We start from the raw sequence: 27,956 nt of genomic DNA, 5'->3' as shown, positions 1-27,956 counted from the left end.
CGGGTTTCAAGAGTTCCGCCCACAGTTAAGATGGCCGCGGCAGGCCATGTGCGGGGGCTGCTCCGGGTCCCCCCGGGTTGGCGCTGCGGCCCCCGCCGGGCTCGCTCCGCCGCCGCCTGCCCCCCGGCCGGGCAGATCCGCCAGGCCTTTCTCCGCTTTTTCCAGGAGCAGCACGGACACCGACTGGTGCCCTCGGCCCCGGTGCGGCCCCGCGGGGACCCCGGGCTCCTCTTCGTCAACGCGGGCATGAACCAGGTGGGGGCGGGCCCCGCTGCGGCGCTGCCTGAGCCTGCAGACAGGCGGCTCCAGGGGCTGACGCAGCCCCACCTCCCCCCGGGCCCCCCAGCTGTAGCTGCTGGGCCGTGCCCGAGCTCCTGGCAGCCTCTCCGGCCCGACCCCCGGGGCTGCCTGACACTGGCCCGAGCCGCGGTCATCTCGCAACCGCATCTTCGCTGCTAGGGGAGCTCTCAGTAACCCCAGAGCTGTAGTCTCTGGTGTCCTCCCCCCCCCCCCCCCCCCAGCACCTGGCTGATGAATGCTGGGGCCAGCCAGTGTCTGGTAAATCTTTCAAGCACTGGTGTAGTTACCCATCCTTACCTATCAGAGGGGTAGCCGTGTTGGTCTATACCCACAAAAACAAGGAGGAGTCTGCTGGCATCTTAAAGACTAACAGATTTATTTGGGCATAAGCTTTCGTGGGTAAAAAAAAACCCACTTCTTCAGATCCATCCTTAGCTGTGAGGGTGGCATACTGCATCGGGGCAAAGGGCTACAGCCGCTCCTCTGGGCAGCACCCATGGTTCCATTGTGCATGTAGTTCACCCCATTGCATCTCTCTGTAATAAAAAATAGCAATTTGTCTGGCCCTTAGCAGCATACCGTCTAGGTGCCTCACTGTCATTGCTGGGAACACCCCTGTGAGGCAGGAGAGGGCTGTCCGTGCCTGACTGATTAAGTGATTTGTTCAAGGTCTCACACAAAGTCTGTGTCTGAACTGGGAATTGAATCCAGGTCTCTTGGGTCCCAGATCAGTGCCTGGATCACTAGCCCATCCTTATGTTTGTCTGCCATGAGGACCGATGCAATATGCAGTGCTTAGTCTCCCATTAGAGTTGAAAATTCTGCTTCACAATGCCTTTTGAAGTTTTCCACCTTGGACTGAAAATGAAACCTTTGGAATGTTTTCCACAAACATGAAATTGTGTTTGGGAGGAGGGGGAAAGGCCTGTGGGAGACTCAGGTTCAAGTCCCGCTCTGTCTTGATTTGGGATGAAAAACTCTGCTCTCTGAATCAGCGACTTGAACCTGAGTCTCCTCCCTTCTAGGCCAGTGCACTAACCACACAGCCAAAGAGTGTGTCTCAAGCCTCTCTGACATATTTCATGGAAACAGATACGTATCTGTGAAACTGTATGAAAATGGCGTGATTTTCTTTGTGTTCCCTTTTAGTTCAAGCCCATTTTCCTGGGCACCGCACATCCCCGAAGTGAACTGGCACAGTATCAGCGTGTGGTGAACAGCCAGAAATGTGTGCGCGCTGGCGGGAAGCACAATGATTTGGATGATGTGGGCCGAGATGTTTACCACCACACCTTCTTTGAGATGCTGGGGAACTGGTCCTTCGGGGATTACTTCAAAGTGAGACACTAGAGCATGAGCTCCTTAGGGCAGGGATCAGGTCTTGCTGTAAAGTGTCAAGTGCACCCTGTGGCACTGTAAAAATAATTGTACCAGACATGTTGTTTCAGCTGCTCTGATGAGCTTGGGATTTTTTTGCTGCAAGTTCCATGATTTAAACCAGAGGTTCCTAACCATAGTCAGCAGAGTACATGCTGTCATTCTGTGGAGAGTTTGCTCGTCTGGAGGGGCTGGCTGATTTTCCAGCTGCCAAATCACACTAAAAGAAGCTACCAATACGTTAAATATTTAGCTAATTCTTCCATGAAAGTGGCAATTTGTGTAGTTGTCATAAAAATGGTATGTGATGGCAAATGGGGTGGCAGGGGATGGGGATGGGTGACACCAAATGGGAGGGAAGGTTTCCATGAAGTAATCTCTGGTTTAAAATACGATCCATATTAGGAAAAGGTTTGCTGACCCCCGGTTTAAACAATGCATCTCCGAAGGGAACCCTGAATTGGATGCTTACCTCTAGGACAGGGATTCTCAAACTGTGGATCGGGACCCCAAAGTGGGCCACGACCCCATTTGAATGGGGTCGCCAAGGCTGGTGTTGGCCATGGGCACCAGCAAGTCTGAAGCCCAAGCCCCACTGCCCAGGGCAGAAGCTCTTGGGCTTCAGCTTTTGCACCCCCGCCCGGGGCTGCGGGGCTCGGTCTTCAGTCCCCCCCTCCTGGGATCGTGTAGTAATTTTTGTTGTCAGAAGGGAATCATGGTGCAATGAAGTTTGAGAATCTCTGCTCTAGGAATTACTCAAAGAAAATGGTGCCAGCTTCAGATGATTTGGGCTAAGAAATGCATGGTTCATGGAACGGGCTATGGAGTCTATGACCCAAATTGGGGTATAGGTTGCAGCCTAATTCCTGGGGAACAGACATCCACACTTCAAATATCACTGTGACAGTCCTAATGTCCCCCTGGTTAACTTACTCATCAAGACTGTCCCCATTGCAAGAGGGTACCACTCACAGTGCTCCGCCTATTGGACAGGCCATCCTGGGATACTCAGGTCACCAGTAGGAAGGTCATAACTTGCCTTACTTAGATACCTGAAGGCCTACCTTGGTGGCCTAGCCCCTTAACACTCTGTGAAACACTATAGAATGGCAAAGGGAGAGTGCAGCCAAAACTAGCTTCTTGAGTGTATGATTCCCTTTCCTTCTACCCTTAATGCTCAAGTTGGAGTCTCTCACCTGGGTGCTCCTGAATAGCTGTGCTCTCCTTTGTTTTTCCTCACTCCATTCAGGAGGAAGCATGTGGCATGGCATGGGAGCTCCTAACACAGATCTATGAGATCCCAAAAGACCATCTCTACATCACCTATTTCGGAGGAGACGCCTCACTGGGTCTGAGCCCAGATGAGGAGTGCAGGGACATATGGCTCAGCCTAGGGTAAGTGCGTGAGAGAAGTGGGACAGGAGTGTCATGGGCAGAGATGGGAGATGCAAGTGCACTCACCTGCTCTTTAGCTGTTAGGATACAGGTGTGGAAGTGAAAAGGATCCATCAGTTCTTTGACTTTCTTATTTGAGTCCAGTTCAGTTGGATTGTTATGAATTCAGTAGTGGCCCGACAGCCCTGAAATGTCTTACCCCTAGATTGCCACTTCAGATGCAGCTCTGGGTTAGTCAAAGTGATTACTGCCTGGCCTGTGTGAAATGAGACCGGTGGTCTCAGTCCTGTCCTTAGTAAAGATGTCCACACAATTCCACTACCACAGTAGATGGTACAGTAGAACCTCAAAGATACGAACACCAGAGTTTTGGACTTACTGATCAACAGGGCCCCTTCTGGAACCGGAAGTAATCAGGCTGCAATGGAGACACACACACAAAAGCAAATACTTTAGTGCCATGTCCACGGGCTGCTCTGGGTCCCCCCGGGTTGGTGCTGCAGGGTAAGGGGGGCTCAGGGCTCTGGGCAAGGGGTGGGGCTCGGGGCTTCAGCCCTGTGGGGAGCACCAGGGCTCCTTTCCCCACTTCAGCGCCCCGTGGGGGGTGCCAGAGCTCAGAGCTTTAGCTATGAGGGGAGCGCCAGCCTCATCCCCAGCTCTCCCCCTGTAGCTAAAGCCCCGAGCCCCAGCACGCCCCACGGGGCAAAAATCGGGAATGGAGCCATGGGGCTGAAGCCCCGAACTCCAGTGCTCCCCCCAGATCTAAAGGCCTGGGCCCTGGTGCTCCCGAGGGTCAGAAGCCTGCCCCGCTCCCCACGGCTGCAGCCCCAACCTCCCCCCCCCCATTGGCTGAAGTCTGTAACTTTTGACAGCAGTAGCCTCTTCTGCAGGTGCAGAGAGAATATTTTCTTCATTTCAGTTTATTCAAGTGCTCAGTTCAATGACTAATACATTGATTTCTTAACTTTCAGCTGGGAGTTGAAAAAGCAGGAAAGCTTGTTTTCCTCTTCCAATATATGACTTAAAAACTAGGTATGAGAGGATGAGATCTACTAGTTCTAAAATCCTGAAGGACATAGTGACCTGAAACAATCAGTTAAATTCACTAACTACAGATAATACTCCCTTTGTTTAGTAAATCAGTTAGTTTTTAAATGAAAAACACGTGTTGATAAACTTTTTGATACATAAGGAAAAAGTATCCAGCACATTTGTTTTTTAATTAAAAAAAATTAAAATGCTGTTTTTGTGCATTAATAATTGAATTTGAATTTCCATCCAAATTGAGCTTGACACAAATCATAAGTAAAAAATTAATTTTCATATTGTATATAAAAAAATGCAATAGGCATCATTTTCTACAATAATAAAGACATTTTTAAATTAAGAATCTGAATATGCATACATTAAGATATATAATTGGTTAAATATATGTGCATAAGTATAATGTATCCTCCAGGTTAGCCAAAAGAAGCACCGGATATAGCATAAAGGCTATATTAAGTTGCAGATCAACATGTTTTCAAGGTTACCAACAATGAGAATCAGCCTTTATTTAGGAAAATAATTTAAAAAGTACTAATGCAAAACAAAATTAAAATCGATGATTTAAGTTTAAATCAAGGTTTTCTACTTGCTGATAAAAATTGATGATTTAAATCAATCCACCCTACTCCAGGGCAGGGAAGAAGCTTGTTGGTGGGAAGTGCTGGTGTGTGTGGGTAGCTTGTACAACAAGGCAGCAGAACATGTTCTTTGGCCCCATGCCTCTCTCTCTCTAGCCCTATTCAGTACCTTTCAGATCTTGACTCTATTGGAGTTTGCTCCAGTGAAGGAAACTGGTTGATTGACCCAGTGGAAGAAGAAGCATCTCCCACATCAGCTTGTGCCAAAGTGAGTCTGTTGGCCAAATTCAGCAGTGAGCAGGGTGCCCTGTGCTGTGACTCAGTTTGTTCCTGCTCAGTGGCCATTGTTGGAATAGAATGTCATTAATGTAGGAGAAAAGGCTAATTCAGCTCCCTATGAGCAGAAGCAAGTTAACCCTATAGAGTTTGGAAGGTGAGGTGGCAATACAGTCAGAGAGAGAATTCCCCCAGACTCCTCTCCCTGACCCATGGTAGCCTGTGGCTTATGCACTCTGAAGGGAACAATCTGCTACCCCAGCCCCGTCAACTCTGCTGCTTTCATTTTTAGGGTGCCTCACAGTCACGTGCTTCCTTTCCCACTGAGGGAAAACTTCTGGGAGATGGGTGAGACGGGCCCTTGTGGCCCCTGCACCGAGATCCACTACGACCATGTGGGTGGCGGCAGGCACGCGGCAGCACTGGTGAACCAGGACAGCCCTGATGTGGTGGAGATCTGGAACCTGGTCTTCATGCAATACAGCAGGTACTGGGCTGCTGGGGGCTGCCCCAGAGGCTCATTTCCATAGTATGACACTTGTACCTCACTAATGACGTTTACGTTCGAGGAGTCCCTGCTCCTCACTAGCAGATGGCAGCACACAGGGCAAGGAAGAGCCTTTCTGTAGCTCACCACTGCTCTCATCTGTCCTGACCGGTGTCCCCTCTTCCCCTGCTGCTTTTTCCATCTCTGCCTTGTCTCACAGACCTCCCCTGCCCTGCTGCTGCTCCTGTCTGTCATGTCCCTGGGGTTGCTCCCTTTTTGCTGTGTAGCTGCACCTGTTGAGTCACCTCTGTGCCCCTTCCTGCACGCTGCCCTGTTGCTTCCTTCCCCAGTCTGTGTCCCCTCCCCACCCCACCAAGATGGATCAGCACTTGGCCTCAGACTAACTTCTACTTCTCTGGCTTGTGTTTTGGGTGTGGGCTGGTGTGTTGCCAGAGAGGCTGATGGGAGTCTGCGTCCATTGCCCCAGCACCACGTGGACACGGGGATGGGCCTAGAAAGGCTGGTGACAGTTCTGCAGAGCAAGCGCTCCAACTACGACACAGACCTCTTCACCCCCATCCTGGATGCCATCCACAAGGTGATGATCAGCTGCCAGGGGGTCACAGCTGAGCCTAAAGCACTTCCCACTCTGGGTGTGTAGAGGTTACTCGCTGAGCATTGAAATGCTACGTCCCACCCCAGAGGGGGCTGCAGCTGTCAACCAATACACAGCAATGCTGCACAACAGCTTAGGACAGGACGTGTGTCCAGTTTGAAGAACAGTGGGAGTTTAGGAAGACGGGAGAGAATTCCCAGGTCGGAATTTAACCAGGACACCAGAGTTGATAACCCATGTTACAAGTGGCCTGGGATTTTAATTGCCCCAAGTGGCCAGAGCCTGGGTTTCACGATGACTCTGACCTACATGAGCCCTGGTCTCTCATGTGCCAGCTAGGTGTTAATGTGGTGCACTTGGCATGCAGGGCAGACTGGCATGAGCGTGGGAAGGGAATTAGACACATACCTGGCATTAGGAGAGAGGACCCTCCCGGGAGTCAGCCCTGAGAACACCCACCCAGAGCAACATTACGCAGAGTTTATGGCCAAATGCCTTTTGGAGCAGCTGTGCCATTCAGAGCTGGGTGCCTCCACTAAAACATCTCCTTTTCTGTCCCCACCCCTCCACAGGGCAGCGGGGGGCCTGGGTACCAGGGCCTGGTGGGGGAGGCCGATGTCGGGTCTGTGAACATGGCCTACCGCGTGGTGGCAGATCACGTGCGCACCCTGTCCGTGTGCATTGCCGACGGCGTGTATCCTGGCATGTCCGGGGCCGAGTAAGGATGCATGATAATGGGGGGAGGAGAGGAGAGTACCAGCAGCAGTAGGGTGGATGCTGTGGCTGGAGGGGGAATGGGTGAGTTGAGTGGAGTGAGATGGAGGTGAGAGAGAATATAGGGGGTACAGGACAGGAGGGGCATGGAGAAACCGGTATGGTTATGCAGAGTTGGCCCTTTAGGGATCAGATGGAATAAGTGTGAGGTGGTGGAAGCTGGCGTGGGCAGGGCAAGGGGAGCTGGCGTTTGGGTTTCTGTGTGGGAATATGGGTGGAGAAGGCAGAGCTGGTTTGTGCATGTGGGGAGACCTGGGCAGGGTGGGGAGTTGGCTTGTGTGTGCAGGGATCTGGGCAGAAAGGGTGAGCTGATTTGGGTAAGGGTCTGGGTAGAGAGGAGGGAGCTGGCTTGTGAGTGAGTCATGGGGGGGAGCTGGGCAGGGAGGGGGAGCTAGTTGGGACTACTCATATGGCTGTCTTAGGAATCCTCCCCGTCTGCAGGCTGGTGCTGCGCCGCATCCTACGCAGGGCTGTCCGATTTTGCTCTGAAGTTCTCCACGCTCCGCCCGGGTTCCTGGCCAGCTTGGTTCCTGCTGTGGTGGAAGTTCTGGTAAGTATGAAGGGCTCTTCTTGTGGGGAGGGAGATTTGCTTATCAGCCAGGGTCTCATACAGCCGGATATTTCTCAGCTGAGCACTGGAGCAGTTTCTCTTGCCAGTGCTTGCGCCAGAAGATTATATCCAGTGGTGATCTCTGACTCTGAGAGATGTTTATCCCAATGACACTCTGCCGCCTTCTTTCTATAGGCTCAGGGCTCGTTGTGATAAACAATACGTTCAGCACAAGCATGATGCGTGAGTGTGAAAGAAGATTGATGGGCTGCCAGCATAGACACTTCTCTAGTGTGGTGGTTCCCAAACTGGTCTCTGGAAAGCTGGCTGGTCATATGGTGCTGGCTCTCCTCCCTTTTGTTTCTTCCTGCTAAATCCTATGAAAAGACACTAAAAATACATTGAATATTTTCCTAATGTTACATTTGCACGTAAGCGTTTGCTAGAGTTGCCCCAGAGATGTCATGCAACAGCGAAGGGAAGGAGAGGTGGAATCGATGCAACATCAAAGGGCTGGAGAGGTGGCTGTGAAACAGTAGCTATTAATCAAAGTGTGATCCCACTCTAGGAAAATGTATTTGAGGCTGTGCATTGGTGCTGTCTTTCTCCTCTTCCACCAAAGAAACACTGTCTTTGTACCAGTCAGGGACCTGCCACCCAGAGTCACAAGGAAGTCCAGAAAGTATCAATTAATTAAGATTTGTTCTGTCTGGGATGCAAGGTGTGAAGTGGTTAGACCAGGGGATTTGGAGGTGGAACAAGTGGTTCTATTCCTGGCTCTGCTGTCGACAATGTCTTCACGTGAGCAAGTCACTGCCTCACTCCATGCCTCAGTTTCCCTATCTGTAAAATGGGGGCTAGCACTTACCTTACAGGGAGGTGAGACGCTTCTTTAATACTTGCAGAGTGCTTTGAGAGCCTCAGATGAAGGTGCAGTACATATGCAGAGGCATCTGACTAGCCCAGACCCATCCCTGAGATGAGGCCCTCTGGGAGAGGGCCAGTGCAAAGGCTATATTGGGGCTCAGACTGGCCTGTGTCCCCAGGTAGGGAGGAGTGGTTGTTGTACTGACACTGCATACAGCTATTCCTGATGCTCAATGAAATTTGCTCTGCAGGGAGATGCCTATCCGGAGCTGAGGAAGAATACAGACCAGGTGAGCAGCATGGAATCTGCTGGAGAGAAGCAATAACCCATCATGGGAATCATTACCAGCCTCTTTAATTATCCCTGACCTCTTGGAAGTGCTGCACAGCAGCCCCTAGCATGCTATCAAGGTGGAGTGGGGGCGGGGGATTCACCTCTTTGGGATGTGGGCGGATGAGTTTGCCCTACCCCCAGCATGGCCACGTTCTCAGAGGGAGGTGATGCGGCGCAGATATACAGAGAATGGACACAGATACTGCATGCAGAGTTGGGAACTAGCCGGGGCATGTTGTGGACTCTCCTGTGGGCGCTGACCGTGGATCTTGAAGGGATCTCCCCTGTGCCACGATTGGCTGGTTGGTGCCCAATGAAGCAGGGCAGCCCCTGTGACTACAGAACTAAGGTAAAGCCCAGGCCTTAGTTGGGTCATGTGCCCATGAGCCTGGTTCCCCTCCCAGCATAGAAACCCTTTGCCCCTCCTGTGGTAACGTCAATATTTATGTAGCTAAAGAGGGAACTAGATGCTTGGGAATCATAAGGGCAGCTGTTGTACAAGCTTCCTCCCTGCCCAGCTCTGCTGATGCCCCTCAATCCTGACCAGCAGCGTGCACTGCTGTTCTAGCCCTGGGCACCTCATGCAGAATTTTCATTGGGTTGCAAATGTGGATGACCTGCCTGGAGTGCCTGGTTAGCCTGATGTCTGGTCTCTCTCAACAGGCAGCTGCCCCAGATAACTATTTCCTTGTTGCAAGTCATGAGCCCAGAGCTGAGGTATAGGAGATGCACAGTGATAGCAAATGCAGCGGCCTCCTTTGGCACCCACTCTTCCTGTTCCCAGCCATGTGGAGGGCTGGGTTCTGGTGGCTGGGCTGAGCCAAGCAGTGGTGGAGCTCACCCACAGGGAAGGAGGCTGAATCTGCTCCTCTTCTTCCTGCAGATTATGAATGTCATCAATGACAATGAGGCTGCATTTCTCTCCTCCCTCCTGCGGGGGCGGCGTATCATTGACAGGACTCTGCAGCAGATGGCTCCCTCCAAGCTCTTCCCAGGTGAGTCCCTCCCTGATTCCACTGGGAAGGGGAGTGCAGCCTGGGGAGGAGCAGCAGCTGGCATCTGCCTGTGGTTAAGGGTGGCTTGGGCCCTTGTTGCCGGGGTGTCTCAGGCGAGGGCTGGACTGTGTTGGGCCCTTTGGGCTAAGCGGGAGAGAGCCTTGGAAGCAGGCACCCTCCCCACAGCTGGTGGCCTGGTGTCCTGTCTTTGTGCTGAACGTTAGGCAGTATTAGGCTAAAGGTTCACACTGAATGACCCCTCCTTCCCTTCTGCCCCAGACAAAGAATCAGAATTCCTCCCAACTTCCAAATCAGAGCTACGATGGATGCTTGCCTACCTGCTGCCTTGCCATGGGGCAATACAGCACCAGCCCCATGCTCTGAGCCGGTACTGCGAAGCAGGTGCTGCTGCTCCATCACTGGCACTCCCCATCTCCCAAACACGTCTGAGATGACTACCTCAGTGCTTTGCTTACCAGAGCAAACAGGCACTTGTCACTGCTAAAGGGGCCCCTTTGGTTCGTAGGTGCTGCAGTGACCGGCTCCGAACAAATGCAAAGGTAGAACAGCTAGCGCAGTACCCGCATGGAGGAGCATGTTTGGGTGTGATAGGGAGAGTGTGGCTTAACCCTTTCCTGCGTGAGCAGATTTGAACCAATTTCTCCCCACCTGCTCACTAATCTGTGTGATTCAGTACTTGGTAGCGTAAGGCAATGGGGGAGTTCCAGCTGACACCCTTTCTTGTATGACTCAGGAGCTTGCAGGGCTGCGTGCTGATACGGCTCACTCTACCTGTATTTGGAACACCCTGCCACTGCTGAGGCCTTCCTATGTGCACGTGCTCTGTTGAGCTCTTGAATGTACCTAATGAGACAGCGGCAAGATGCACCATGTTGTCCTGCTTATGGGAGCAAATGCTTTCAAACCTGTATGGAAACATCTGTGCTCACAGTCTCAAGGGAGCTGAGGGTTGGAATCCCTGTGATTTTAGAGTAATGCTGATGGGATGCAATGGGCAGTCAGTCCTTGTTGGCTGCACAGATTGGGGGGGGGGGATCCTGAGGATCTCATTAGGGATGTGAAGACACCCCCCACACCCTACCCCCAGAAAAAGCAAGAGATTCCCTCCATGACCCTGCTGTGTGTTCTCTCCTTGGCCACCTAGAGTTTGTGTTCTCATTCTTGTCTCTCTGCAGCGGAGGTGGCCTGGTCTCTCTATGGAAACTTGGGGTTCCCCCTAGATTTGATTGGCTTGATGATTGAAGAAAAGGGGATCCAATTGGACTGGGCAGCTTTGGACCAGCTAGCCCAGGAAGATGCTAAGGTAGGATACAAAACCCTGCCTCCCATGCAAGCCTCCATCACTGTGACTAATGCCCTATTCTTTCTGGTCAGGGTTCCCATGTGTACTTAAATCCACTGCAGGTGCTCTCCATCACTCCTATATTCCATCAGAATCATGGAAAACAATCAAAATCTCCTCTAGCTCAGGGGTTTGCAGCAGTGTCCCCCAGGGATCTTCACTGGGACCAATGCTGTTAAACATACTCATAAATGATCTGGAAAAAGGGGGTAAACAGTGAGGTGGCAAAGCTTGCAGATGATATGAAATTACTCAAGATAGTTAAGTCCAAAGCAGACTGCGAAGAGTTACAAAGGGATCTCTGGGCAAAAAATGGCGACGAAATGTAATTTTGATAAGTGCTAAGTAATACACATTGGAAAACATAATCCCAACTATACATACAAAATGATGGGGTCTAAATTAGCTGTTAGCACTCAAGAAAGAGATCTTGGAGTCATTGTGGATAGTTCTCTGAAAACATCCACTCAATGTGCAGCAGCAGTCAAAAAAGCGAACAGAATGTTGGGAATCATTAGGAAAGGGATAGATAATAAGACAAAAAATATCATATTGCCTCTATATAAATCCATGGTAAGCCCACATCTTGAATACTGTGCGCAGTTCTGGTCGCCCCATCTCAAAAAAGATACATTAGAAATAGGAAAGGTAGAGAGAAGGACAACCAAAAATGATTAAGGAGATGGAACAGCTTCCATATGAGGAGAGATTAAAAAGACTGGGACAATTCATCTTAGAAAAGCGATGACTAAGGACAGACATTATAGAGGTCTATAAAATCATGACTGGTGTGGAGAAAGTGAATAAGGAAGTGTTGTTTACCCCTTCACATAACACAAGAAGCAGGGGTCATCCAATGAAATTAATAGGCAGCAGTTTTAAAACAAGCAAAAGGAAGTGCTTCTTCACACAAACCACAGTCAACATATGGAACTCGTTGCCAGGGTGTGTTTTGGATTCAAAAACTGTAACTGGATTCAAAAGAGAATTGGATAAGTCCATGCAGGATAGGTCCATCAATGGCTCTTAGCCAAGATGGTCAGGCACACAACCCCATGCTCTGGGTGTCCTTAGGCCTCTGACTGCCAGATTCTGGGGCTGGACAATGTGGGATGGATCATTTGATTGTCCTGTTCTATTCATTCCTTTTGAAGCATGTGGCAATGGCCTCTGTCAGAAGACAAGATACTGGGCTAGATGGACGATTGGTGTGGGACAGTATGGCCGTTCTTATGAATCCAGCTTGGGTCAGCAGTGACTGTAAACCCCCTGACAACTATTTGGCTGGTGACCTTTTCAGGCCAGTTTCTAGTGGACACATTGCAAAAGCCATCATCACAGCGGCACTGAGCTCAGCAGAGAGGGCAAGCATTGAATGGGTGGTGAAGGGTTAACAGAGGTGGAGTTCATCCAGGACAGGAAAGTGGCCCACTGATGGGGCAGCATGTAGAGATTGGGGTGCGGTTTGTATTGCCACCCCCCATGCTGTGGATAAATCAAGGCCTTCAGCCTCAGGGGTGTGTATGCAGCACTACGCTGTGCAGGGAAAGCGTACCTTAGCTGGTGCTTGTGACTCCCCTGGGGGATGGTGCAGGGCAGTGCTAAGTGCCTGGTGGGGGCCCCAGGTGTAGTAGCAGCCTGGGATTAATTACTTCCTGGGGCAGCACAGATTTGACTGTGTGTGTTACAGGGATGATCTACTGCCACAAAGTCAAAGGCCACAGCCACTAACCTTATAGAGCAGGCGCTCCTAGGGTGCCCCCAAATCAAGCTTTGTCTTCACACTTGTATAGCGGAAAGCTCGGACCCAGCAGGCAGAACAACTGGAGGGCTCCAGCGTGCGATTGGATGTGCATTCGCTGGCTCAGCTGCAGAGGGACGGTGTGCCGGCTACTGACGACTCGCCGAAATACACCTACACGCTCGGGCAGGACGGGAGATATGGTACGAGCTGAGGCATGGCCCAAAGAGCCTGCATGGGGTGGAGGGAGGGCAGTGTCCGATTCATCGCCTGGGAAGCTCTTAGGGATGGATCTAACCAGCTAACCTCCACGCCTACAAGGGGAATTATGATCTCAGGCATATTGGAGAGTGCCCTGTACAGAATGTAAACTCACGTATTATCTCCCTCCTCAGCCTGTTGCCAATAGCACGAAGCAGGTCATATGCGTGTCCACTGAACACATGCTCTCAATAAGGTTCTGTGGTGGTTACTGAGCTGGGAGTTAACCGCTGTTACCCAGCGGTGTAGATGAATTGTATTAGGTGTGGTGTCCGTTGGAGATGGGGGTTCAGCGTGCTGGCGGTCAGCCTGTCTGCAGGAGTGGGGACTGGGATGGTGGGTGCTAGGCATGGTAAACATACTTTAGCTGGGGAGGTCCATGCTGTTAAGGGTTCAGGTGGGTAGGTTCTTTCCTTAAATCTCTAGTTTTTTACATTTGTGGCAGAGTAGGAGGAATAGACACCGAGGACTTGGTTCACCCTAAGAACCTCGGTACCTGCCATTACAGCAGCTGGCCACTAGATGCCCCTGCTACTTTACATATAGTTTAATACAGTTTTGGATGCCTTGGCCCTATTGAAGGAATGTGAAGCTCAGCTGTTGCTGGTCATCAGCTGGACATTAGTTCTCAGGCTCCTGCTGAGAATCCCTGGGCAGGAATCTGAGCTGCAGCCCTGTCCCAGTTTGGGGCTTGGTTAATGAGACACATCATCGTGAGACTGAGCCTGGCGGTGTTAGGAGTGCACCCCATCCCGACCTGGCCCGTTTGCTGAGCCCATGTCTGCTGTGAATAAGTGTCCTTTGCCAGTTCACGTGGTTTGTCAGAGGGCGTTGTCAGAATTAACTCGAGTCCCTCAGGTGTCCCTCACTTGAGTCCTATCCCTACACACGCCCCTAACTGGAGTTGTGGTGGTGCTTTTCACTTGAGTTGGCTGCCCATGAGGGGGTATAGACTAAAGCGCCAACGAGCACAAATCATCAGCCACTAACACAACCACCACATGGTGTGGACGCAAGCTAGCTCCACTTGGGTGTCGCTGGTCCTCCAGTGCCTTCCCAAATTCCCCCGTGTGCCCAGAAAAGACCAACAAGTTCTCCCACACTGGGAAAGAATTCATGGAGCAGTTCAGCTTACCATAGCATCAAGAACCAGCAGTCTTAGGGTATGTCTACACTACAACCTCTAGCGGCGCAAAACTACGGCTGTAGCACCATAGCGTAGACACTTCCTACGTCAACAGGAGCGGTTTTTCCATTGATGTAGTTAATCCACCTCTTTGAGAGATGGCAGTTAAGTCAACAGAAGAATTCTTCCACCAACCTAGCTGCGTCTACACCCAGGGTTAGGTCAGTCTAACTATGGCACAACAATTTTCCCAACCCTGAGCAACTCCTAGGTCAATCTAATTTTGAAGTGTAGACCAGGTCTTAATGCCAGACACTAAGTGGTGCTGCATTCCTCACGCAGTCAATGAGTGCAGCACTGGTGAGTGCACAGTAGCTCCAGTGTTTTGCAATGTGGCTGCTCTCACTCAAGCTAGGCCAACTCGAGAGAAGTCACTCTCAAGTAGATCACTTGAGTTACCCCTCGGTAGTGAGATGAACCTTAATGTCTCTGGTTCCCTGGGGTGAAGAGCTGCCTGTCTATCTCTCAGCCACTTCCGCTGGGAGACTGGAGCTTTCTCCTAGTGTGGACCCAGATGTTCTCAGCGTGCTGGTGGCCCCTAGAGTGCTAGTCGATCACATGGTGCTGGCTCCTTATTTCCAGCTGCTACCTCACTGATAAGCTAGAAACCTTCCCATTGCTCTCTTCCTGTTGCTTTTCTGTGCCCTAGGTGCCACATAGAGTAGGTGTTCCATACAGCCATGAGTGGGAGAGGTTGCACCTGAGATATTCCCCCTGTTAATATGGGGCCTATACTGTGAAGACGTTAGAGACTCCCCTCCAGAAACTTTCCCTTCCTTAATAACCACCCCTGACCCTTTGTCCACTTCTCAGCTGCTGAGGAACATTAGGGCCTCGTTCTTCATCCCTGCAAGTCAGCTTGCCCCACTGCGGCAGCTCTTTGTGCTTCTGCAAACATCTCGCCTGTGGTGCTCACTTCTCACTCACTCACTGTCATTACCTGAAGCAATGTAATTTTTCTGAGCATAGGTTTTTTTTCTGGTACTTCAGGAAGGATGAAGATGAATCAAGTGTGCACACCTCTTGGAAATGGTTTTGAAGCCTAGCGTTAGTGCTTCCACTCAGTGGATTGACGCTGCCAGAGTCTCACATGAGTGTGGGTTAGGGATGATGGAATTTGTTGCTGCTGCTTAGCAGGCACGCCACGTAACCCAGGGTCTATCGTTGGAGACTAAGTAGTTCATCCCCTTTGCTAACCTAGCATTGGTGACTGAGTGTTCTATCTCAGCTGGTGCAAGGTGCAGTTTATCCAGTCAGGTTTAACCTTGTCCCTCTGCCCCAGGCCAGCTACATGCGATTGTTTTGCACAGTCACTTCAAACCGCGCCCTCTTGTGGGCTATAGACGCTCAGCGTCCAGGGAGCATCCTAGACTTGTAATTTGGGGGAGGCGTGCACAGTGCGATCCCATAGCCGAACAGGCCTGTACCACTTAAATGAGAACCGCCCAATGCACGACACTAGATTGAGGGATGGGGAGGAGTTGTCAATGCAGTTGAGATTGCAGATGGACAGGCGAGGAAATTCAGTGAGGGTTCCCACATTACGTATGATGTTAATGGCCTACTAGGTGTAGTAACACCATCTGCATAATACACAGGAAAAATATACACGTCTTGCAGCTGCAGGAGGGCTTGCGGTGAATTTCTTGCGTTTTGTGCCTGGAGTTTGCATTCAGTAGTGAAGCAGCTACATTAATTAGAGCAGAATGGTGACCAAGCTGGCACTTAATCAAGTCATGGTTGGGGCTGGCCCCCTGGGGACCCATTGCCTGTTAACAGATTTGGGGGAGCCTCCTTTACTCCTGGGCTTTTGGAGCAGGAGGTGCCGAGCTCTGTCCCCTCTGTGGCTGTGAAATCCCATGTGGTCTCAGGAGGCAGCAGAGTGAAAGCTGTGAAGTGCTAGGTTTTGTTACAAAATAATCATGAACGTTTCCTTCCTTTTTGTCAGTGTCTCGGCTCCAGCTCTCTTCCCAGAGAGTGAAGTGCCTGGTTTTAAAATACCCTGAATGCTGCCAGGGTTCTGAGATTAACTGAGGCTTCCTCCCCTTGCACAGACTCTGCACTCTGTGTGGGGCGGAAGGGCTCCGGGGTGACTGGGTGGGCCAGTCAAAACCCCCTATGCTTCCAAGGGAAGGCAGAGAAGTGGGAGATTGATGCATGTTGCTGACTTGTTCTTACCCTTTGCAGCGTTTAGCCCGTGCCAGGCCACCGTCTTGATGCTATACAAAGATCAGTCTCTTCAGAAGGAGGTTGGGGCAGGCCAGCGCTGCGGAGTCCTCCTGGACAGGACCAGCTTCTATGCAGAACAGGGAGGGCAGGCACATGATCGGGGCTACCTGGTGCGCCTGGGACAACAGGTGAGTCTGTCTGCTGCCTGAGACTGAAATTACTACCAGGCCAGGCATGACCTTCCTGAAGCTGTGATCCCTCTCCGCTGTACTAGGCTGCTGGCTGGAGTCCTCAGGCTTGTCATCTTCAGGCTCTTCCTCTTCTCCCAGCTGCTTGCTGAGCTGGGCACTAGCTCTGGTCAGTGCTTGGGGTCTGGGAGAAGCCCAGTGACTCAGAGCAGAGATCATTTCAGGGAGCTGACAAGCTCATCTGGCTATCTCTCTAGCCCTTGTCATTCCATTCCTCTCTCTTTAGCCCCTGTTTGTAGCACAAAGTGCTGGGGGTGGCAGGAGACCCTTCCTCCTTCACATCGCTTTCCCTCCAACAGGCTGCCTTCTTCCTCAGCTGGGCCAGGAACATGGAGAAGTTGATCAGTCATCAAAAGGTCCTTGGACTGAGCAATTTCTGCATGGCCAGCCCTAGAGACCTGTTAGTGGTGCCCAGCCTGAGGCTCACTCTTTCCCCTTTCCCTTCTCTCCCGCCCAAAGGCACTGGGGAGAATTGTCCACCGCCACCACCTCCAAAGCATGTTGCTTCAGCCTTATAAAGAGGCTCAAAAGGAAGGAAACTGAAGCCTCTTTGTGGAATTCTAATGCAAAAGCAGAATCTACTGTAGTCCTATGGAGTTGGGCTGGATACAGCACCTTAGATTCAGCCATGCAGTGGCATAACTCCTTTCCCTGCCCCCTCAGTCTTGAGAATCACCCCCATGTCATTGATGCTGCCCGTCTATCCCAGGAAAACTAGCTGGGATTCCTCTACAGCAGTGGTCCCCAAACTTTTTAGGGTCACCCCTCCCCCTCCCTTAGCCTTGTCCGGCCCCCGGGGGCCACATGCGGACAGGGGTAAGGGGGCGGGGCCAGGAATGGAGCCACAGCCGGGAGCCTGGGCCACGGCTGGGGGCAGGGCCGGAGTAGAACTGGGAGCGAAGTAGGGGCTGACCTGGGCCCCGCCGCACCCCCACTCCAAACGTTCCGGGACATGCCCCACATTTTGGGGATCTCTGCTCTGCAGAACTCATCAGTGCTACTCCTTCATAAGCCAAAGGGGATGCTATTGAGTAACATGAATTACTGTCTGTCCTACCCTTTATCCAGCCCAGTGATCTGAAAGCTGTCCCTGTGTGTGAAGTGAGCTAGTGGCTTCAGTCCAGTTCCTAAGGGACAAATGGCCATGTCTCAGAACATCAGGCTCACAGCTGGCATTGTCTCCCCGCTTGCTGGCATTGTCTCAGCAGCGACACGTGGAACCACAGGGCCACAGAGATGGAACTCCTGGGCAGGGCTGAAGCATGCTGGTGGCGAGGATGGGATGGTGTTTGCAGGATGCTTGCCCTGCCTGTTCCCATCCTGTACCTGTTCTGGGGATAGATGGGGGATTCCAGTCTCCAGGGAAGTCAGGCAGCCACCTTTCACGAGCCATTGAACTCCCCTAAAATCCCTGTACTGCCAGGGATTGAGCGTCTGTGCTAACCACTCCTCTCTCTCTCTGTTTGGAGGACGTCCTCTTCCCGGTGGAGTCGGTTCAGCTCTCCGGTGGCTACGTGATCCATGAAGTCACAGCCCCCGAGACCCTGCAGGCTGGGGATCGAGTGCAACTCTTTGTGGATGAGGTAAGGACTCACTGCTCTTAACCCTTTCTTGGCCTTGCTGCTGGAGGGCAGTGTGTGGCACTTAGCAACTGAGCGCAAAGAGCTGCCGCTCGACGGGGCTTTTGTCTGTCTCCCATTCTCCTGATGTTTTGGGTTAGGACATTTCTCCTCATGTAATGGTGTGTGGAGGGGTGCTCCCTATGGGTCCTGTCTGCCATCCCCTAAAGGGGGATGGGACCCTGTCTAGCAGAATCTAGCCTACCACTGGTGTCTATACAGTGCTGATCAGACAGATGGGAGGAGTCAAGTGGAGTCAGATCGTGAGGAGTCCACCTAGTGCGTTTGGAATACCCCATTTGTGCGCACACTAATGATTCTCTTCCCCCGTCCTCCCCTAGCCCCTATATGGTGCAGGGTCCCCACATGGACTCTGTCACACTTAGGATACACCCACACGCTCTCCTCCCCTCTCACTAGTAGAATTGTGAGATCCTCCTGCTTGACCTGCGGCGTGTCTGCGGTTTCAGGCTCAGCGGCTGGCCTGCATGGTGAACCACACCGCCACCCATCTGCTGAGCTTTGCGCTCCGCCGTGTCCTAGGAGACCAGACAGAACAGCGAGGGTCCCACGTGACTGCTGAGCAGCTGCGATTCGACTTCAGTACCCAGGTGATGGGGATCCCCAAGCGCCCCACTCTGGAAGGGTCCCTGAGGGTCAGGGGAACATCCCTTGTCTGTATAAATCGCCCTCTCGATTCCTCTCTCCTGCCTGTCGCCAGGAGAACTAAACACTCGAGTCCCTCGTCTCTTTCAGCCATTGCTGAGTGTCTCCTAGGTGGAGCAGGGGCTGGGCTTTAGCTGTGCTTCACCTTCTCTTGTGATGGGATTGTTCCATATGAGTCAAGCCAGGCTTTGGCTGGCTAGAGGAGACAATGCGCTCAAACCAATCCCCTGAAGTAACCTGAGCCCTGCTCTGACTAGGGCCCAGTGTGACCTCTGTGGGGGGAAGGGGCGGGTGGGTTTGGCGGTACAGAGGATTGGCAGGGGGGTCCTGGGGTGATAGTGATGGGATCTCACAGACTTGGGCTTGCTGACTTGATTATAGTATGTGCTGGGGCATGCTTTAGCAGACACATGGTGTCAATGCCTTAGTGCTCTGAGGGCGTCCTTCCTGGGGCAAGGGGAAGGTGTACAAATGGGTTACACAGGCTGTCGGGGGCAGATAAGGAAACTTAGTGAGTTCATTCTTAGTATGTGGGTAGTGTCTCACTTGAAGGACTTTACTAACATTGTTGGATTGATTCTGGCCTGTTTCACGGAATGGGGCAGCGGGGAGGGAAGGGTCGTGATGATCACGACCCCCTTTACACATTGGGAAAACCAGGCACAGAGAGGAAGCATTTTATTCAAGATCTGACACGGAGCTGGGAATAGAACCCAGGAGTCCTGGCACTGAGCCTTCCTGCTCTAACACACCACTTCCTCCTTTGTGACACCTGATACTGTGCCCCTCAGGGGACGTTTCCTGATGGTGGATAATCTCCTCTCCCAGGCCCCAGTGACCTCGCAGCAGCTGCAGGAAGTAGAAGGTGTGATCCAGGGAGTGGTTGACCAGAATGAAATTGTCTACATGGCAGAAGTCCCCCTGGCACTGGCAAGTGGCATTCAGGGACTCCGGACCATGGATGAGGTACAGTAGGAGGGCATGTAATAAGCTCACAGGCCTCAGCAGAGGGTAGCTCCCAACAAGGGTTATGAGGGTCATGAGAGCTGTACAATGATGGACTCCCCTAACCAGGGAATCTCCATCTAGAGCATGGAAAGGGAAGTGTGCGCTAGAGAAGGGTGAATGAAGGTATGTTCCTGGGGGTGCCCAGGCAGCCTCAGGTCTGGTGATGTGGAGGCTGCCTGCTACACGGAGGTGGGCATGGAGCTGCAGTGTGGTCCCACTAATCTGCTCTCTCAATTGTTGTTTCTGAACAGCAAACCCGCTATGTGTCAGCCTGTGGGAGGAGCAGTGCTGCTGTCTGCCGCTGGATCTGCTGGGGGGTGCAGTGGCTGTGACCTGAGGCACTGACTGGTTCTGTGACACCGCATGAATCCTCTTGTTTGTTTGCAGCTGATCTTTCTCCTCTCAGGTGTATCCAGATCCGGTGAGGGTGGTATCCGTGGGGGTCCCCGTGGAAAGTGCACTGATGCCCAACTCCCAGGCTGCGATGCAGACTTCTGTGGAGCTGTGCTGTGGAACGTAAGTGCTCTTCTCTAGGGTCAGAGAGAGCTTTGTGGGGGCAGGGCGCATACTCCTGGCTTGTCTTCCCATCCAGATCCAGAGGCAGGGCTTGACTGAGAGTCTCTAAACAGTCTGTACCAAGACTATAGGGGGAGAGCATGTTGATCAAGACACAGGAAGCTGAAAGCAAAACCTGGCTCCCTGTTGGAAAGCTGAGACTGAATCTAGATAATGGACACACGCTGATATTTCTCCTCTGTCCACCTCACAGGCACTTACTGCAGACAGGAGCTGTGCAGGATCTGACCATCACCTCCGAGCGTCAGCTGGTTAAAGGGATCAGTCGCATCATCGCGTTGACCGGGGAGCAAGCCAAGCAGGTGAGACAAGGGAGGCTGAGATTTCCCTGGTTTGATGGCACTGAAACTGGGGACTGCTGTATGCTCCTCCCACTCCCCAGCTCTGCTGATGCCCCTCGGGCCTGGCCTGCGGCAACCTCTTATCTCCCCGTCTTCTCCCTCCCACCCCCAATGTGCAGACAGCTCTGCCATTGTACTTCACCGGTGATCTGTAGCCCCCTTTCTTGCCAGTCCTGGTTTCCCCACACATGGCTCTGCCCAGGCCCCTCACTCCTGATCTGCAATACCACTTCCGCGACGATAATTCAGCAATGAATAGCAGGAACCCTTGAACCTCTCTTCACAGGTGGGATTTAAACCCAGGTCTCAGATAGCAGTCTAATGGTTTGATCCTCTCTGCCCTAGTTTCATTTCATATCACAGCAGCTTTTAGCTGCTGACCTCTTGTGCTTATGGGGCTCTGGTCTCATTCTAGCAATTTTTACTTCTTGGCTTTGATCTTTGACTCCTGCTCAGCAGTGATCCTGGCTGGCGAGTCCGTGTGCAGAGCAATTGACCTAGTTACTCTGTGCGTGGGAAGCCCCGATGTGCTTGAGCACCTGGAAGTTAGGGATTCGGCATCCCTTGCCGTCTCCTCTCATGCAGCAATACAAGGAGAGTGCAGCCATCAGGAAATGACGTTTCTCTTTGGTGGAACTGCAACCCTTTACCCACCCCAGCAGATCTGTTGCTGTTTGATTCTCCCCTATGCATTCCTGACAAGCCGCCTCCTGCCGTGGAGGAGTGAATGCTGCAAGGCGTGTTTGCCCTGCTTGCTAGGAGCGCTGACCCAAAGCCGCATGTCAGTGCTTCACATTCACCCACAGGTTGCTGTTGTGTTTGGTGCCGAGGTGAGCGGCTTGCAATCAGGGCTGTGCATGTTAATCAGCCTGCGGATGCCAAAGAGCGGCACAAAGCCAAGGGAACGTAGCCAGGCTGGGCAGAACACTGTCCCTGCTCTGTGCCAGCTCTCCCCTTACACCAGGGGTGGGCAAACTTTTTGGCCCGAGTGACACATCTGGGTGAGGAAATTGCATGCAGGGCCATGAATGTAGGGCTGGGGTTGGGGTGCAGGAGGGAGTGCGGGGTGTGGGAGGGGGTGCGGTGTGCAGGAAGGAGCTCAGGGCAGGGGTGCAGCGGGAGTGCGGGAGGGGGCTCAGAGCAGGGGGTTGGGGTGCAGGAGGGATGAGGCAGGGGGCTCAGGGCAGGGGGTTGGGATGCGGGGTGCAGGAGGGGTTTGGGGTGCGGGCTCTTACCTTGAGCGGCCCGGGGTGGCAGCAGCACGCAGCGGGGTGAAGGCAGGCTCCCTGCCTGCCCTGGCCCCGTGCCGCTCCTGGAAGCGGCCAGCACCACGTCCGTGGGGGAGGGGAGGCAGAGGGCTCCAGGTGCTGTCTTCACCTGTGGGTACCTCCCCCGAAGCTCCCATTGGCCACGGTTCCCCGTTCCTGGCCAATGGGAGTTGCGGGGGACGGTGTCTGTAGGCGAGGGCAGTGTGCAGAGCCCTCTGCCCCCCCTCCCCCGGGGCCGTAGGGACGTGGTGCCGGCTGCTTCCGGGAGCGGCGCGGGGCCAGGGCAGGCAGGGAGCCTGCCTTAGCTCTGCAGCACCATGGGGCTGGCAATCCCGCGGGCCGGATCCAAAGCCCTGACGGGCCGGATCTGGCCCACTCCTGCCTTACACCCACTGCTCTCCAGGGACAAATTCCATGGCTTCCTCCTCAGCTCAGGATGGGCACAGATCCCTGTAGGATTCTGTTTCCTTCCTCCTGGGTGTTAGATGGAGGCACCACAGGGAGAGGATACTCCAAGCTGGGAGAGTAAAGGATGTCATCAGGAAAAAAGAAATCCTGCCAGTAGAGATCTGTGAGCCCCACCACTTGGGATGTTAACACTAGACTAGGTAATGCAGGTAGAAAATGCACCACACAATCCTATACTGGCTCCCGGGGGGATGCGCTAGAAGAGTTAACAGGTCTCCAACCCCCACAGTGCATCTGTTAGTGAAAAACAGCCCAAATGATGGGGCTCAGAGCTTCTCCAGCCAGAGCCCCTGATGTCGCTGTCACACATTTAAACACGCTGTGAAGTGTTTGTTGAAGGGCCTGTCCTGTGGGTGGCTCGGTCCCCTACAACTGGCCTGTTTATCAACAGCTATAAATCTATGGCAAGGATTGTCTTCCAGACCCTCGATATTTCAGACACCTGTTTGTCACTAATAAAATCCCAAACAAGAGCCACTTGGTGACAAAGCACAAACCTGTACAGCACCCACTTTCTAGCTGTCTTCCTCTTGGAAGTTTGAAGGGTTAACGCCTGTGATTTCACCCATTCTCGACCCTGCTCCTTCCCGTCCCTGCTGAGTGTCTCTCTCCTGAAGGGCTGTTTCTCTTGCTCTCCTAGGCCCGGGAAGTAGGCCAGTCCTTGGCTAAAGAAGTGGACTCGCTCTCTGCGCGGGTGAAACAGGGAAGCTCTTCCCTTCCTGAGGTGCAGAGCCTCTCCAAGGAGGTGGGCTACCTGACTGAAGTGAGTGCTGTGTTCCTTATGCAGAAGCATCCCACCAGGAGTTTGAAATGCCAGGTCATGTCTCTCTCCACCACTAGGTTCCACTCTCACCCAGGTCAGCAGCAGCAGAAAGCTGCTGCCACCGGATGATCTGTTTGGTGGCTGACATGAAAGGAGTTGGAGAGGTCTCGGTCCACTTCCGAGTGTGTGTATGGCAGGAAACCCTGTGGTCACGTGGAACGTGGGAGGAGGTGGCAGCAGGGGGAAAGCTGGTCTAGCTTTGGAGATGATGCCCAGATCATTAAATCACTTTCCTCCTTGGCACACCCTTGGGGTGTGTGTGTGTGTGTGTGTGTGTGTGTGTGTGTGTGTTTTTAAGCAGCTGCTTGTTTTCCAGGAGGTGACCAGCACTGCAATGCCTCAGTGGCAGAGAAGGGAACTGCAGGCCATTCTCAAAGCCCTGCAGAGAACAGCAAACACAGCGATTAGAAAACTAGAAATCAGTCAGGTAAGGATGCAGCAGCAAGATCTCTGGCAGCTTTGCAGCCTGCTGAAGGCCACCAGATTGTTCTCCACTGAATGGGCAGATTCTCTCAGCTTGATCTTTACTTACACGAGAACCACAGCTGTTCTGTTCATCAGAGTGACCTCTCCAAGAAATCAGGTCCCTGGGAATGCGGGGGAAAGGGAGGCCATTTCCAGCTGTGTAGGAGAAGTTCCATGTTGCACTTTTGGTTGCTGATTCACCTAACCTACACAGCAAGTCGTCCAATTTGGTTTAAGTGCTGAAACTAACCTTTCACCAGGGGCAACCTCCCTGCACTGCGAAGATGGGGAAACAACATGTGAGTGCTTTCTCACAACCCCCGCCCCACTGAGAGGCAGGTAGACATTATCCCCAGAGTTACAGGTGGCGACACTGAGACACAGAACTACAAAATGACCTTCCCCAGGCTACAGAGCATCAGTGGCAGAGCAGGGACTAGACTCTGGGACTTCCTCCCATCCAGCCCCTTGCTTATTGCTCTAGCTCATTCGGCATCCAGCAGCAGTCTGTGTTTTGTTCGTTAATCTGATTGTATTTGACACTCCAGGAATGGTGGCTAGTCATTGAATCTCTGCAACTAGTTCTGGGAACTGGAGTCTTTTCAGAACGCTAGTGCTAACCACTCGGTTGCTGCAAAACATACCTGGGATGTCAGACTGAACTTCCCTCTCCCTTGGGGGGTTGGGGGGGGGGCAGGGCACGGCTGAGGTGTGTGGGTAGGGAGTGGCTTGCATAGCCTGTTCAGTGGGTAAATAGGGGATTTCAGTCTGCAGGGCTTAGTCTGGCCCCTGCCATGGCATTCAACGGCTCCCCACCCCATGACAGCATTCCCTTCCCTGTGACAGGGCTGGATGTCCCCTCCATCCTCCCACGTCATGGGTGATCTCCCACAGTGCTGTGTTTCTCCTCCTCCAGGCTGCAGAGAAGGCGCAAGGCCTGCTGGAGAAGCATACCAAGCAGCCAGTCATCATCGATACCATCCCGGCCGACTCGCTCTCAGTGAGTGTTTGAGAGTGATCTTTCCGTGCAGTTGCCTTGCCCCCTAGCGCAAGGGAAGTCAGTAGGGTTGGGTTCTGGAGCTGGCTCGGGGCTGGGGCAGGTGAACTGAGGCGCAGGGGAGCTGGCGCAGTGGTTGTAGCAGTTTGGGGGTGAGGTGGCAGAACTGCCAGAGAGCAGAGTAAGCTGAGCTGCTCTGCCGAGCAGCACACTGGCCATGCAGTAACCTCCTGCTCTAGTATTTCATCAGCTTAGTCATCTGCTCAGGAGTCTTCCCCTCCCTTCCTGACACTGTCCCTCCATGCCTCTCCTAGATCCTGATGAAGGTGGTGAACCAGCTTTGTGACAAGTCTCCTGGGGCTTCGGTGTTGCTGCTCAGCCCGCAGGTGTCCGGCGAGGTGCTCTGTGCCTGTCAGGTGTCCAAGGTACGCAGCTGGGAATCTCTGCCTGCAAAGGGTTAATGCCCCGTCTGTGTTCTGTTGTGGGGGGAGCTCGTAGCCCAGAGTGTGGCCAGTAACCGCCTCTGCCCCGTTTGGGAGACCGGACCTGGGCTGCAGCATGCACCGTCCAGCAAGGACTATATGGGGTTGCCCCTGGCAGCCTGTCAGTGCTGCTGCTTAGTCATCTGGAGGAGTCAATGATGAGACACAAGGGGCTCAGGCTGAGCCTGGTGTGGCCCTGGTGCTTCCGGCCTCTGCTGGCCTGGAGAGGGAGGAGTCGGGAAAGAGGCCCACCTCTGCCATGGGGCAGGACAGACCACTAACCGCTGGGCTGTTGGGCTCCACTTCCACAATACCGCCAGTCCCTACCGGCTCAGGGAGCAAGGACCCCAGGCTACCTGTGTGCTGAGAAAGGGCCCTACGTGCCCTCTTGGACCCTTCTTTCCCCATCCAGGCCGGGGTGCCTCCTGGCCCGCAGTCAGGCTAACCTCTCTCCTCATGTCTCTCCCCAGAATGCCCTGCCCATGTTTTCCGCTGCGGACTGGGCCCTGGCTGTCTGTACTCACATGGGAGGTAATGCAGGGGGCTCTGGCATTGTAGCCAAGGGTACTGGGAACACCAAGGACCTTCAGAGGGCCCTGACTGCTGCACTGGAGTTTGCCCGGAGTAGACTCTGAAGTAAGGATGATTCCTTGTTTTGTGGGGTCAGCTGGAGCCAGCAGAGCTGCCCGTCTCAGGGATGTTGCCACAGAGCCGTCCCTTTGCTGCACCACATTTCAGCCTCCGACCAGCTCTGTGTCTTGGGTGGCTTAGCAGCTCCCATTGCTGAACGCTGCTGCCAAGCACTGTGGATCAGGGATATCTGGCTTCCTGCCACCAGGGGTCAACATAGGAATGGGGGCGGAGTCGGGCCGACCATCCTGCCCCATAGGACTGACTGGAGGAAGCAGCTGACTCTGCTTCTGGCTGTCTAGCCTGGATTCATGGGGATTGTCACAGAAGGAGCCAGTTTTTCTCCGGCTTGCAGGGAGGCTGTGGCTGCTAGAGGGGTGATGCTGTGCCATGGCTGGGAGAGATTTACCGCCATGTGAGCCACACCCACAAGGAAGCTCAGTGGGGGAAAAGGGGAACTGTGCAATGGTATCCTGAAGCTAATAAAGAACTGAGATTGGCTGAGCTGCTGACACTTTTTTCTGATTAACTGCAGTTTCCTTTCTGGTCCAGTGCAGCAAGGCCTCATGGGAGTTCTGTCCCTGCAAACCCTACCCTCAGCAGCTGCTTTAACTCTTCTCCTAGCAGTGCTGTTCACCTTCAAAGTGCAGGTCAAGGACACACTCCACCAGGGCCGGTAGCGTAATAGCATCGTCCCCATCTTACAGAGTGGGGAGCCAAGCAGCGCAGAAACTGGACTGGGAAAGTCCTCTAGCTCACTGTCTCAGTCTGCCCAGCCAGTGCGGGGTAGCTTCTGCAGTGTCTAGGGCTGTGTCCAGTTCCAGGTGGTGGGGTTTGCAGCCCTTCCCCAGGGGAGCTCATCCTGCAGCCCCAGAAATATCAGTGTTAGGAATGTGTTCTGGCTATTCAGCCTGTTTGCTTTGTGTGCATCCCATTAAACCTCCTCCTCCCCCCTCCACCACTCTCCTAATGCTTCCCTTCTCAGGGCTGGTGTCCTGCTCCTCTGGTTTGTTACATTCAATCCTGGCCCTTATTCACATACCAAGAGCAAACTCAGCCATTGGGGGATGTCTATAGAGAGTCAGGAACATGTTTCCCAGAACATCCTGGGCAGCAAACACTGTTGCACTGGTGCTGATGTCATGGCTGTACCAACATAGAAACAACCTGTGGAACTCCCTGTAGCAGGAGATAGTAAGGCCCAGGCTGCACTGGACTTAAAAGTCAACCAATCCTTTTAATGAGCACTAATGGCATATACAACTCCACAAACTCACATGACCTGGGTAATTTAAACCTCATTATTATGTGTATTACAGCAGTGCCTAGAGCCCCTGCCACAGGCTATGTCGATCTAAAGCGAAGACACTTGCAAAGGCCTTGCAAAACTTGGCTTATGCCAAGATGCAGAAGGTGGGGGGAGAGAAGGACTGACAAGGTAAACCGTGAAATCACTGTAAGCAGTAGAGGTAGCTCACCCCTGGCCTGGTCGTTATCAGCTGCTAGGGTTTGGGAGGCATCACAGCAGCATTGAGCTTGAAGGATGAGGTAGTAGCGGCATGGATTTTCGGGGGAATTTTCCCATGCATAAAGGGTGGGATGGGGGAAAGCCTGGATGCACAAAGGTACTTTGGTGTTGCAATGCTGAGTGTCACAGCGCCTAACTGTTAGGGGGTAGAAAATCACAGGAACATGCTGCAAGTCACAAAGCCTGAGTTCAGCACCTATCCTCCCTACATAGTGCATGGGTGAGACAAGCGCTTTAGACTGCACATCCCAAAAGCCAGCATGGTAGACAGGGAGCTGCCTAAGCTAGCCCATGGGAGATGCTGACCAGCAGAGGATATGCTAAGCCCTGCTCCTCTCACAGAGACAGGCATCTAAGTCCAGGCAGGGAGGTGTGTATCTCTGCCAGCATTCTTAGCCAGGAACCCTCTTTGGAGTTAGGCACCTTTGCCACTTTTGCAAGAGGCTGGGTGGGGAGGAGGGCCTTTTTCATAAGTTTTAGCCCAGTGGTTCGGATTCTCACCTGGAAGACCCCGAGGTAAA

The 27,956-nt window shown here is 52.9% G+C and overlaps 1 protein-coding gene across 1 annotated transcript; it reads left to right on the top strand.

The window, feature by feature from the left end:
* The first annotated feature begins 30 nt into the window (after positions 1-30).
* On the top strand, positions 31-26,400 carry AARS2 (alanyl-tRNA synthetase 2, mitochondrial). The gene is made up of 22 exons (XM_065401042.1): positions 31-255; positions 1,450-1,638; positions 2,927-3,072; positions 5,266-5,460; positions 5,914-6,058; positions 6,649-6,794; positions 7,292-7,400; positions 8,519-8,557; positions 9,485-9,596; positions 10,793-10,920; positions 12,753-12,903; positions 16,335-16,504; positions 18,034-18,147; positions 18,654-18,794; positions 19,678-19,815; positions 20,264-20,373; positions 20,627-20,735; positions 23,151-23,273; positions 23,650-23,760; positions 24,715-24,798; positions 25,110-25,220; positions 25,748-26,400. The coding sequence occupies exons 1-22, from the start codon at positions 31-33 to the stop codon at positions 25,910-25,912; spliced, it is 2,961 nt and encodes a 986-aa protein (XP_065257114.1). The 3' UTR covers positions 25,913-26,400.
* The last annotated feature ends 1,556 nt before the right edge of the window (positions 26,401-27,956 follow it).

This window comes from Emys orbicularis, chromosome 3, assembly GCF_028017835.1.
Source record: "Emys orbicularis isolate rEmyOrb1 chromosome 3, rEmyOrb1.hap1, whole genome shotgun sequence".
Taxonomy (NCBI): domain Eukaryota; kingdom Metazoa; phylum Chordata; order Testudines; family Emydidae; genus Emys; species Emys orbicularis.
This window is presented reverse-complemented; position numbering and strand designations above follow the sequence as displayed.